This window comes from Mycotypha africana (assembly GCF_025528875.1).
Source record: "Mycotypha africana strain NRRL 2978 chromosome Unknown BDF20scaffold_3, whole genome shotgun sequence".
Lineage (NCBI taxonomy): Eukaryota > Fungi > Mucoromycota > Mucoromycetes > Mucorales > Mycotyphaceae > Mycotypha > Mycotypha africana.
Window position 1 is genome coordinate 668647 of NW_026515727.1, and position 12743 is coordinate 681389.

At 36.7% G+C, this 12743-nt stretch overlaps 5 protein-coding genes across 5 annotated transcripts; 2 read left to right on the forward strand and 3 right to left on the reverse strand.

Annotated features, from left to right (window-relative positions):
• The first annotated feature begins 59 nt into the window (after positions 1 to 59).
• Positions 60 to 2469, forward strand: BDF20DRAFT_858297 (NADH-ubiquinone oxidoreductase). Its single transcript, XM_053080400.1, has 4 exons — positions 60 to 585; positions 708 to 1843; positions 1935 to 1956; positions 2028 to 2469. Exons 1-4 carry the CDS (start codon positions 381 to 383, stop codon positions 2054 to 2056), a joined length of 1392 nt encoding a protein of 463 aa, XP_052937957.1. The 5' UTR covers positions 60 to 380; the 3' UTR covers positions 2057 to 2469.
• An 800-nt stretch (positions 2470 to 3269) lies between these two features.
• On the forward strand, positions 3270 to 4352 carry BDF20DRAFT_858299 (uncharacterized protein). Its single transcript, XM_053080401.1, has one exon. The coding sequence runs from the start codon at positions 3470 to 3472 to the stop codon at positions 4253 to 4255; it is 786 nt and encodes a 261-aa protein (XP_052937958.1). The 5' UTR covers positions 3270 to 3469; the 3' UTR covers positions 4256 to 4352.
• A 103-nt stretch (positions 4353 to 4455) lies between these two features.
• BDF20DRAFT_905213 (coth protein-domain-containing protein) lies at positions 4456 to 6202 on the reverse strand (the record flags this gene model as incomplete). The annotated part of the gene is made up of 2 exons (XM_053083130.1): positions 4456 to 5722; positions 5802 to 6202. The coding sequence occupies 2 exons, from the start codon at positions 6200 to 6202 to the stop codon at positions 4456 to 4458; spliced, it is 1668 nt and encodes a 555-aa protein (XP_052937959.1).
• A 1745-nt stretch (positions 6203 to 7947) lies between these two features.
• BDF20DRAFT_858304 (WD40-repeat-containing domain protein) lies at positions 7948 to 9932 on the reverse strand. Its single transcript, XM_053080402.1, has 4 exons — positions 9805 to 9932; positions 9217 to 9711; positions 8822 to 9143; positions 7948 to 8738 (listed from the first exon to the last, which is right to left on the reverse strand). The coding sequence occupies exons 1-4, from the start codon at positions 9846 to 9848 to the stop codon at positions 8088 to 8090; spliced, it is 1512 nt and encodes a 503-aa protein (XP_052937960.1). The 5' UTR covers positions 9849 to 9932; the 3' UTR covers positions 7948 to 8087.
• A 1-nt stretch (position 9933) lies between these two features.
• BDF20DRAFT_858309 (uncharacterized protein) lies at positions 9934 to 12369 on the reverse strand. The gene is made up of 5 exons (XM_053080403.1): positions 11795 to 12369; positions 11535 to 11688; positions 11331 to 11429; positions 10728 to 11244; positions 9934 to 10652 (listed from the first exon to the last, which is right to left on the reverse strand). Exons 1-5 carry the CDS (start codon positions 12347 to 12349, stop codon positions 10415 to 10417), a joined length of 1563 nt encoding a protein of 520 aa, XP_052937961.1. The 5' UTR covers positions 12350 to 12369; the 3' UTR covers positions 9934 to 10414.
• Between the last annotated feature and the right edge of the window lie 374 nt (positions 12370 to 12743).

Sequence of the window (12743 nt, forward strand, 5' to 3'; positions counted from 1 at the left end):
AAAAAGCCTTCAAAATTGGCGGAACTCCAAAACCAATATTTTTCTCGCCCTGGGCTTCTCCACCTGGTTTGAAATAACAATGTGGAGAAGTAGGACTTTACAATTTTCTATATTGCTTTAATCTTTAATTTCTTTCCTATAAGTGACTAAAAAAATAATCGAAGAGAAAGGTATTATATACTTGTACTATTAAGTTATATTTAAAAGAAGCTTATATGCTAAATATTGCATAGAGTTTCAATAATACTTCTTTATCTTTGTATATTTGACGTTCAAAAATTCACCTCCCCACTCTCAACGCAAATAAAGCAGCTCGATCGTTCATCAGCAACCAAAACCTACAGCTAATCCCAAATCTTTAAGCTACTTACACAGCAGCCATGTCTTTTGCAACAAGAATGTGGGCACGCTCCTTTACCAATTCAGCCCGCTTAACAAACAATATGCGCCCTTCAGTATTTCAACAGTTGAGGCCTTTGAGGGCATTTAAACCAGTTCGCACTATGGCTACAGCCGCCCAGCAAACTGTTGGTGATATCCCTAGAACAACCATTACAGAAGACACAAGCGCCCAAGCTTTTGGTGGTAAGTTTTTGCAGTCAATCAACAGCTCATTTGCAGTCTACAAAACAATAAGCAAAAGATATCAGCAAGCAAACTCAATAACGATCTACTTTTTTATTCTGGAAAACAATATTTTTTTATAGAAATCGACGAAGAAGAAAGCAGAATGCGTAACTTCACCGTCAATTTTGGTCCTCAACATCCTGCAGCACATGGTGTACTCCGTCTGATCTTAGAATTAAATGGTGAAGAAATTGTTCGTGCGGATCCTCATATAGGTTTATTGCACAGAGGCACCGAAAAGTTAATTGAATACAAGACGTATTTGCAAGCTTTACCTTACTTCGATCGTCTTGATTACGTTTCCATCATGACCAACGAACAAGCATATTCATTAGCTGTCGAAAAACTATTAAATATTGAAGTACCAGAACGCGCCAAGTACATCCGTACAATGTTTGGCGAAATTACTCGTATCTTGAATCATATTATGGCCGTTATGTCACACGCTATGGATGTGGGTGCTTTGACCCCACTTTTGTGGATGTTTGAAGAACGTGAAAAGTTGATGGAATTCTATGAGCGCGTGTCTGGTGCCCGTCTCCATGCCAACTATGTCCGTCCTGGCGGTGTGGCATTTGATATACCTTTCGGTTTATTAGAGGACATTCACGATTGGTCGACACAGTTTGGCGACCGTGTTGATGAAATCGAAGAATTACTGACTGGTAACCGTATTTGGCAAATTCGTACACGTAATGTAGGTATCGTCACAGCTAAAGAAGCTCAAGACTGGGGTTTCTCTGGAGTCCTCGTCCGTGGCTCAGGTATTCCTTGGGATCTTCGTAAAACACAACCTTACGATGCTTATGATAAAGTAGAGTTTGATGTTCCTATTGGTCAAAACGGGGATTGTTTTGATCGCTACCTTTGTCGTATGGAAGAAATGCGTCAATCTCTCCGTATTATTCATCAATGTGTTAATAAAATTCCCGAAGGTCCTGTCAAAACAGATGACTGGAAGGTCACACCACCTCCTCGTGCTGCTATGAAGGAAAACATGGAAGCTTTGATTCATCATTTCAAGATCTACTCTGAAGGTTTCTCTGTGCCTGCTGGAGAAACTTACACAGTCATTGAAGCTCCAAAGGGTGAATTTGGTGTTTTCTTAGTCTCAGATGGCTCAAATAGACCTTACAGATGCAAGATCAGAGCTCCTGGTTTTTCACATTTACAAGGTTCAGACTTCATGGCTCGTGGACATCTCCTACCAGATATGGTAAGTTCAATCTATTACCACTTTCTATTACACAGTTTAATTGAGTATTGGATTACTGACTCTACTTACCCGCTCTTTCCATATATTCTAGGTCACAATCATTGGTACAATGGGTAGGTTAAAGCAAAATTGTTATTTTTGAGTGCAGGCTAGATATCTAACATAACCAAAACAAATTTGATAGATATCGTTTTTGGTGAGGTAGATCGCTAAAGAAAAAAAATAACAATAAAAAATAGAGAGCTCGATTTGGTATTTCAGGTTACTTTCGGTATTGTTCACTACTCAATTGGGCAGACAGGTTGTCACTATCCCTCCACAAACATAATGATGTTAATTCTATTCAAATAAACATTTAAGCCATATATCTTAATAGTACATAGCAAATATACACATGGCCTGTATTCTATCTGTATTAAAACAAACCACAAAACCTACGTATAAATTCACTTTGTTGTTTTGCTACGCTGCTGCTGAAAGCAATGTGACATATGAAGATACGTAAATGTCACAGACAGTAGATGATAAAAATGCAAATCCCTCATACAGAAAGAAGGTGTTGAAACACTCCTAGTGTTCATTTTCCCTTTGTAAAATAAACTATAAAAATTTACTACTGCTGCCGCTTATTTAAAATCAAGAAAAACCGAAATTAATAACTCATTATCTGTAATGATGCCTAGTACAAAATCGATGTAGTTCTTGTTTGAGTTTACGTGCTCGTTAAATTTGATCAACTTCAAAATGTCATCCTGGCCAAACCGAAGTCGATCAAGTAGCTAACAGATATATTGAGGATGACTATATATGCTGGGCTATAGAAGAATATCAATATGTCATCTTCTGTTTCAGAAAAATCGCTTGATGATGATAGTTGTGCCGACCCTTCAACTGTGTTTTGCATCAAATCAGGAAGCAGCATTTAGACTTTTCTGTGTCATGGATACTAGGACAATGTGTTTTGCATGACATATACCGTTTCTAGTACATACTGTACTTCATGCAGTAATCTGGAAATATGAGTAAAATGTCTTCCAGAGGTACTCTGTTATATTCGTATATAAGATTGCACTCTACATATGAATTGCTTTCGATGTCATTTATCAATTTATTTTCTACATCGGTATCCATTATTAAAGGCTGCCAATACGTATTGACAAACACATCAAGGACATATTCAATGCTTTGACAAGGAAGTTGAAGTACCAATGAAAATCGTACATGGCAGATTTCGAATGACTTTAGTGACAATCTATCCAATCAATCTTATTTGGGACCAATTTTGCAGCTCAATGCTATTAACTTTGGCCTTATAAAGCATATACAAAGGTTGTGGCTTGCAAAAAAGTTAGAACGCAGCAAAAAAACCGGGTTTAACACCAATCATAAATGAATCTTGATGGTTTTTGCCCTTGAAACATATTAAGTTTAAAATGACAATTATCTGCTCAATTGATCATATCAGTCTGTTTTTGTTTAGTAGAATATTGCAGCCTGGACGTGAAACGTTCCTTGTTCTTCGTCGGATCAGAATTTTTTTCTTTTTTTGAAAAAGACTCAAAACATTTGAATTCTCTTTAGTGTTCCCGCCCTTATTTCATTAAGGGCGTCACTTGAGATTGATAAATGCTCGAATGTAAACAAGACTTGACAGATACAAAATCCCTTCCTATCTTTACAATTGATTTCAACCCGTCTTTTAGCCTTAAACTTAGACAAAGTAATGAGACTGGAAGTCATGGTACAACTGTTTGGGATTCTGCTAAATTGTTAGCATTTTATTTATATGATACTGTAAAGAAACCATCCTTCGAAAATCAACGGAAAAACAGCAGCAATAGCACAAAGAATATAAAAACTTGTTTAGAGCTCGGAAGTGGTTGTGGTTTGGCTGGCCTAACCATGGCCTCGCTAGGCTACCAAACTGTTTTAACCGATCTTCCCGATGTAATTCATTATGTGCTTGAAAAAAATTGTCAAGATGCTACTAAAGATATCACGGATTGGTGGTATTACTTACATCACCACCTGACGACAAGCAGTACTGCAGACCTAATTCAGCCACCATCAATTATTGTTGAGCCATTGGATTGGTTGAAAATAGATGTTGATAGCACTTACTCTCAAGAGACCAACGTTTTTTACAATTATATTCTGGCATCAGATTGTATTTACGAGGTTGAATTGGTCGAGCCTTTATTGAAATGTATTCGGCATTATTCCTCAACTTCAACAATCATACTTATTGCTGTAGAAAGAAGAGATGATGCTGTGATTGATAGTTTCATTAAGAAGGCTGAAGCATTTGGGTTCAATGCAAGAATGGTTTTGAAGAAGTTTTTGAGACATGATATGGTAGACAACGATGATGTCGAAATTTGGAAACTAAAATTAAAACGCGGAATCAAATAGAAGCATTGTAGCAATATAAAACCTGAGCCCAACTCCCATACCAAAAAAAAAGTAGCCTTAAGCTGATGTAAATGCTATAAGCAATAAATAATGTCACACTTTTTATAGAGTAAGGCTCAGAATATGTATATATACAGATGAAGAAAAATGACCTAGTCCAAGGCCTAACTAGGTTAAGTACAAATTGAAAAGGGTTGGTGTCAAGCCTTACTAGAATTGAAAAATTCGAGAAGGTTTCGGCTACGAGTCTTAACAAATTCTTTCAATCCTAGTGTATTTGCTCTGTTGGCATTTCCATTAACAGCTTCATCAAAGGTCATGCTGGTATTGCCCATACTAAAATGCCTTCTACGAGAAGTCTCGTTTGTAGGGACAGCATTGACACGCGGCAAGGTCTTGTCCCAATCCACATCTTCCTTGAGCATCTTGTAAAGAGCGTCTATACGAGGATTCAAGACCTTAGAGTTCATTATACCTGCTGTCATAGTATGAATGAGATTTTCAAGCTTTTTTCTGTATTTAGGGACATGATATAAGGTGGCAGTTAAAGGGCTATCCAAGAAACCGGGGAAAGCAGTCCAATTGCCACCATACATTAGAGTTGCATTATGCATGCCATGACCCATAGTGAGGTCAAAATCTTGAGCACTGAACATAAGACGATCGGCATCAGGGTCCTCGTATATGATATAGTTGTTTCCCATGGCCATATAAGAGTCTGAGTTACTTATAACAATTTCCAAGGCAATCATCCGCAAAGCACTGTCAACATCAATATATTGCTCCCATTGTGAAGTGACGGAATTATCGGCATCTGTGATGTTGGGTTGTTGAGCAATAAACTTGGTTAATTCGATGATTTTGGTATAATTGGCCGTGCCCACAGAGGGATTCTCCTTTAAATCATAGTAGTCTCGGTACAGAGTTGCATTCTCACCGACGTAATGTAAATTGGATTTATCATGTCTGAAACCCTTGAAGCCGCCATGATGACTAGGATTGCTAGGTCCCTGTTCACCTAGGGGAGGAAAATCAAAACTGCCATCTTTTCCTTCCGTTGTGTTACCATTGAAAGGTGGAGCAACCAACTTCATATTACCGTTTAGATTGGCAACATAAAAAGCGCCTTGTTTATAGCCTTTGTCGCCACCTGCGAATTCATTCCGCTGCCAAGGGTTTTTATAATCTTCAGCGAGCCCAAATAATCCTATAGGACGATCATTTAAATAGAGACGAAGGTAAGAAAATCCGGTGATGGGAAGACCAGCGGAGCGGCCAACACTGTAGGCAACATGTTCTCTCATGTAGGAGGGGTCAGTGGCTAATGATCTGAACTTGAAACGACGATAATCGGAGAGGTCATCCTCTTTGAGTAGTTTGATTTTATATGAAAGCTTTTCCTCATTACGACTACTATGTCCAGATATAGAAAGGGTGATATTTTTGAACACTTTAACCTTGTTAGGACTGAAGTAATTAACAAATTTTTATGTTAGCTTAATAGAGTCGACATTTGTACAAGTGCCGACAAGTTATACAGTTGTACCTGATATATGTCATGTGTAATCCCGGAACATCTATATCATCATTCGCATGGCTGTGGATATAATCGAGTGCTGTTTGGTTACCGGTAATGTGAACAGTAGGAATTTCTCCATCAATATGTAAGTCAGAATCAATACGATTAATAATAGGAAGTGGATCTAGTACAGTAGGAAGCTCCGGAAGGAACACTGATGTCCAGGTTCTGTTGTAATATTCGTTCTGGGTATCTTCGTTCAATGGTTGGCGAGTGAAGTTTTCCATCTGAACAATGTTGTCGCTATCATCAAGAATCGCATATTTATAGCCATGGTTGGCAATGGGGGCTTTTCCAGAGTGTAGAAGAGTTGACTTCTCGGATGTTATCTTCAAAGGATACAATTTATCATCAATAATCGCGCCCATCTTTTGATGATTGTTAACAAGAGAAATCACATTATAATCGATTTTCGATCCAGCGACCAACGTGGTAATGCCTGTAAGCACAATTCCTATAGCTAAATACAACAGGTCAGACAGATGTAGTCGGAACACAATAACTGTCAGGCAGGCTCAAAGCACAGGCATACCATTTACTATTTTCATTAGGTATAATTTTATGAAATTTGATTTCAAAAAGTCAAAACAAGCTGTAAAGAGCATATTCACGAGCTTTCACTTCAATATATAAACAGCAACTATTGCCTTACATTCTTATTTGGAATTTCGGTTTCGTATTTCTCTATTGTAAACAGTTTAATTGAAGGAACAAACACCGATTCGTGATTATTGATCTGGAAAGTCTAGTTGTTGTGTGGAAGATCAAAAATGCAATACCTCTAGCTCAACAAACTATGATGTCGGCTGATTATGGTAAGATTTACTTATCTGTGCGTTTCCATGAATAATTGAAACCATCCCGTCCAATTACGCTTTATTTGTGCAGAAAGTGTGTCGTAAGCCGAAATAGTAGTTCCCCAACAGATCGCAGCAGTAATTCTTTCAATTCTAAAATATAATTTATCAAATGACCATACATTTGGAAGCCTAACAAATTATCTTTAAACGATTAAGATGTACTTCGTTAATGGCTGATTCAGCCTTGTCAAAACTAAAGGAACTAAATCCTACGCGCGTAATACCTGTATTTAATACTTTGCTATGGCGGGTTGTATTTGCAAAATACCGAAAAAGTAATAACTAAAATTGTACAATCGGCGACAAAACATCAGTTTATGGTGCTTGTGGGACATCTTGCGAAGCACTTTCAAATTTGAATCAAAAAAATTAAGAAAATAATAGTACACATCAGCTCTTGTGTATCCAATATGTAGTGACAAGATTATATTACCCAGCTTATTTTTGCAATGCAAACAAACCGATTATGCATCAACCTGGGTCAGCTCAGCCCCATGGCGGGGTCTCGATCTTGTTGATACATTTTGTAGAAGTGAAAACGTCGGGGAGGTAAGTCTACAGTTCTATAACCGTACTGCAGTAGGCATCCAAGAAAAAAAATCTAATCAAATTATCTATTGGGTTTTGAAATAATATGATCTGGGTCAGAGAGCTCAACACTAAAATCCTGATAGACAGCAGAAACTTACAAAATAATACAGTAAAGGCACGAATTATGCATCAACTTCCCTACTTAAATAAGCATATACAATTAGTACCCATCTAAAGGTTGAGTCAAGGAAAATGCCACCACTGCTGCCAAACGACTGTCAAGGTGGCAGGTCTCATACGAAGAAAAGCACTAAAGGAACTTTTCAGGTAATTCAAAGATTCTAAAGACCATTGACGTTAGATACGTTTGCTTCTCGAAAGAATAATCATTTGAAAAAGTGCTGGGTGTTGTAATAAAGTAAAAATTCGAGAATATGTGTTACCAGCACATAGCACATAAATCTTATCAGTATAAAGTATTACTGGGACTGTCAATATGCTGGAATTATACTATATCCAACACCGAGCATTAACATAAGGTATTTCTGTTAGGGGGTAACAGTTTTTCAGTAAAATGACATAATAGATAAAAGCAAAAGAAATACCTTTTAGAATTATAATATACTTCATTATGACCAGATGAAGATGGGGTTTTCCACAAAGAATTACAACAGGAAAAGAATATAAACCGAGTTATTCTAATACTTATATTTATTCATTTACCATAGTCAGGTACATGTGATACTTTCCCATTTAGATTAATACGTGCAATGGATATTTAGAGGACATATTATCAATTAAAAGGCTGTAAAAAGTGGAATTTATTACTATAGTTTGTATTATACTGTAACCAATTCATCGGTTAACTCCAGCAAACCATTCTGCCAGAAGCATTACCTGTCAGAATAACAGGATTTTCAGTAGTAGGATGAAATTGAGCAACACTAGGAATAGCTGTAATATGATCAGGATCATATAATTGCACTATCTCTTGCCCAGTATTACCGGAATATACATCAATTGTTTGCTTCATATTTCCAATGATAATATGAGGGGGTCCATAATTAGGATTCGGATTCCATCTCGCTCGAAAATTAGTAACCCATCTACCTGTATGATTGTTATGCTTGATAGCCTTCTTCAGCTCCATCACTTCATTCCCTTTGTTTGTCAAATCAAAAAGACGAACATAATCATCGTAACAGGCAGTTGCAAGGTGTTTTCCATTAGGTGACCAATAGCAACTTGTAACAGAGTAGCCGTGTTCTACTACCTGGAGAGGCTCCACAGTATCCTGATTACCCGATCTCTTCGTTCTATTGGCTATCCATTTTCGGGTATCCCAAAAAGTAAGCGTACGGTCGTTAGAAGATAAGGCCATTAAGTGTTGGTTTGTGGGATTAAGCTGGATGCAGCCGACTTTTTTGTCTCTAGGATTGACAATCATATGCTCGGTTGCTTTAGCTCTCAAATCCATCAATCCTAGTTCGCCTTCCGATGTTGAAAACCATAACTACAGATATTATAGTAATCCAATTGAAATCAGAATTTTCGATTTTCTCGCAAATAAACATTGTTTCAATATAGTAAACTTACCGAATGGCCGTCGTTTGTTATATCAAACGTTGTAATAGGATATTGTTCATTTAAGTTTATGGTTTCGAATTCAGCTTTATTCATATCATAGACTTTTATATACCCATCATAAGCTGATGTTAATAGCTTAGAAGGATTGGTAGGGTTGAAATGAATGTCTGTACAAGATCGAGTGTGGGGTCGGTACTGGTAGACTGCTGGTTCCTCCTGATCCTCTACCTCATCATCAACTTCTTGTCGCTGATAATCAATGTCCCAAATACCAAGATAACCACCTGTATCAATAGCACATGCAAGTAACTTTGTGGCGGACGGATGGAAGCTACGTAAACAAACATAAATGTAAATTAGGGAAAGATATACGTGGATGAAAGGTCATCGCGTCAGTAACTTACAGTGCTCCTGTTATTCGGTCAGGCGTTACTTTAATAGTTGTCCATGTATGTCGGATTTGCAATTTCTCCAAAGTCTCTCTCAATGCTGAATCTGTCTTTTCGTGTTTGCTGTTTTCTTTCTCCTCCGTTTCTCCTAAGATTCCTTCTTTCTGTTTCGGTGTAATATTGGGAATATCTTTTAACGCTGTTTTCATTGCATTCAACAGTCGCTTTTGATCTTTTTCATCCAGTGTATCAATAATTTTAGTCTTCTTTGCTGCAGACTCTTCTGCAATACCATCATCGTCAAGCGATCGTTTGAGATCAGTTAAATCAGGTTCTTTGCCTCGAAGTCGTGCTGAAGATCGCGTTGGTAATTGAGGTTCTTTTTTTTTCTTGGCCGGCATATGTTGCTTCAAAATCTTCTTGTTTGACGAACCAGAAGGACTAGCACTTCTCGATTTTGAATCAAAGAGTTGTGGAAGGTCCAAATTTCGTAGTAGCTCTTCATTTTCTCTATTCATTTACAAATATACATTGAAGATAAGGAAGGCTAGAACGGTTTTGAATTTTGTAAGAAAAATTCATGAGAAATTCAGCTGTCCTTACTTTATATTTTTTAGCCGTTGCTTCTCATATTCAGACAGTGTCATCTTAAGACCTGTATATAACTTGCTATTAACCAAACTAAAATTTATTATGACAAACGTCGAAAGGTCTCGCAAAAAAAAAAAAAATCGATCTGCAGAAGAGTTAATTTTTTTTTTTTTGCTTTCAGACAGTGGAAATGAGCCAATCAGAAAGCTACTATAGGAATTTCTTGCATTAATCATATTTTGAAGATTGATGTCATGAAAGGTTTCCATCTGATCGAAAGGTTTGAAGCACATTACATGATACAGAAGCTTTTTTAATAGCGGCATAATCTAGAAATCTTGTCCGCCAAATGTGTAATAAGTTAGCATTGCTATTTAAATTCCAAGGAAGTAATAGTTCTTATTGAGTATAATTCATAATTGCAGTTGCAAATGAGGTATAAGTGTAACGAACGGTAAAGTTCCAGCATAATTGATAATTTAGTTAGACCTACAGAGGTCAGGTCAAAAATCATAGTTAATTGAGTCGTCGGTTTAACGACTAAAAAGGTTTGAGTTGCTGTTTCGACGGTTCAGATAATCGATTAATCATATTGTTCGAGTGTACGATATGAACTTATGATTTAAACAAAACAGAGAACTGAAGTTACATAAATGACGCCCATAACTGAGCCAATAGATAAAGTTAGATTAAAACAAGTTCTGATTCTGTTAGGTGACTTCTTGGATGGGCTGGTCGTTATTGGCATTGATAATAATGTAGAAGTTGCTGCATCGTTGACCGGATCAGCTGGTCTTCCACAATAACAGAAGTGAAATAGAGACTTCATCCTAAAAAATGTGCCGTTTTTCTCTTTCGTTCTATTTTTTAATGTCCAACCAAGTCAATACGTATTTGAAAAGTATGGCATTAAATTGCTAAAGACAAATGGTTACCTTCTGATGTTATTCTTTTGAAGCCTTCTTCTTCTAGCTAAAAGACTATTCGATGAGGTTGGGTAATACAGAAGTGGTGTGTTTTCTAATGATACTTCTTCTTCATCGTAATTGTTTATTTTTCGTGTCCGTTTGATACGCCCATAGCCAGTACTTTTATTGGAGAAAGAAGGTTTAGTAAGATAAAGGGAGGAGGGGGAGGGAGGCTTTAATCTCTTTTGCTGCTGTTGAAAGAACTCTTTTCGCTTTTCTTCGAATTTTGATTGAAAGATAGCGTTTATATAGAAGGATTTCATAGCACCTCTTGCTGGCAATTCAGACACAGCAGAACGAAGTCTTGGCCTCCTTGTTGATTGCTCCTGTTGTGGCTGCTGTTTTTGGTGATACTGGAAATAATCTGGAAAATAACTGTCTTCTTTATCTATGCCATTACTTGTATTGGCATTATTGAGAAAATAGGATGCAGACCGCTTATGTTGTTTTTGACATCGTTTGGTATCATTAATACTGTTGTTGTCTAATTTGGTTTTTGTTGAATGTAACCTGGTTAATTTGTTTGTTTTTTTTATTTTTTCTTATGCCTAAGAGGCATGTCTTATTTACCTGTCGGCAAATCGAAGAAAAGAGTAGGTGATATTAAAGGTGGGTATAAGCTGCTACTGCTGCCATTCGTATTGTAAACATACCCTTCTTCATAAGAGTCTATCGTGCAAATGTTTTTATACAGCTGAAGGTCAGTAAGAGAAGATCTTTCAGTCTGTGTATTGTATAATTTTCATTAAAAAAGTCAGTCTTCTAAATCTTTACCATCAACATCAAGAACCGCTTCACTTAGATTCTTTGCGAAAATCTCAGTAGGCGTAGACTGATGATTGCTTCTCTTTTTTCGATGATGCTGATAGTATTTCTTTTTTGTTGTATGGTGGCTCGATTTGTTAGAATGAATACTATGCGCATCGCCCTACAAAAACAAATTATAGTATACGTTGGATTGGAGGGAATTCTTAGTGATGTGAAACTATTATCAAGAATTCTTTCAATGAATTACAAACCTGTGAATCCTTTACCAAGTTACTAGTATTATTATCATCATTATTATTATTGCTTCTTATACCAAACGAGGATACTACAGGTTCTACTGAAAAATTAGAAAACGTTTTTGCAGAAAATTTGTTTCTACTAGCTGTTGCAACAGCAGCAGTTGTTGTTAAAGTTTCCAGTCGTTTTGTGTAAAGATCAGAAGAGCTGAACAGTGATTGCAATTGTGGTCTATCCTTTAGTTTATTCTTCAGTAGTATAGTGTCATGAACAGTTGCAAACGTAGAAGAGTGGCAATTGTTACAGCGGCTAGGAGTATCTTTTCTTTTGTACTGATTTGTAGTTGCAGGATTCTCAAGATTATCATCGATTGAATGTACTTGTTTAAAAAACTGATTCGGTATAGAGGAAGACTGTATAAAAGAAGTTTCAACCACCTTAGAGTTGCGATAAATGCTTGAATTCATATAATTTGTTGGCTCAACAATCGTTTGCTCTATCTCATGAAATTGCGTAGGATATATACTACTGACTAACGAAGAAGATTCTGTAGGCCCTTCTATTGTGATAATCGTGTCGGTCATTATGGTGATTTTGTTGGAATAGTAAAGCAAGAATAAAAAAAAAAAAAAAAAGAAGGAAAAGATTTATCATTTTCTAAGGCTGTTAAATTTAAACATCACCAGATTGTATAAGAATGTTCCTTTTCTTATTGTTTGTTGCCTGTATTACAGCAGATTGTTTACAATCTTAATTTTGGCCTTAAATTGATCATACTTACTTAACAAAAACTGCTTTTTTTTTCAATTCTCGAATGACGTCCTTTCTTTATTCAAAGACGTTCTCGTGCTGGGTTGTGATACTACAGAATCACCATCGTGGAAAGCAATTCGAGTTACTCTACGTGTTGTCTCTTCTATTTTAAAAGCAACCGTACCCCCTTCCTCAGAACCTTTATCGTTTTCAGAATCTGTAGCT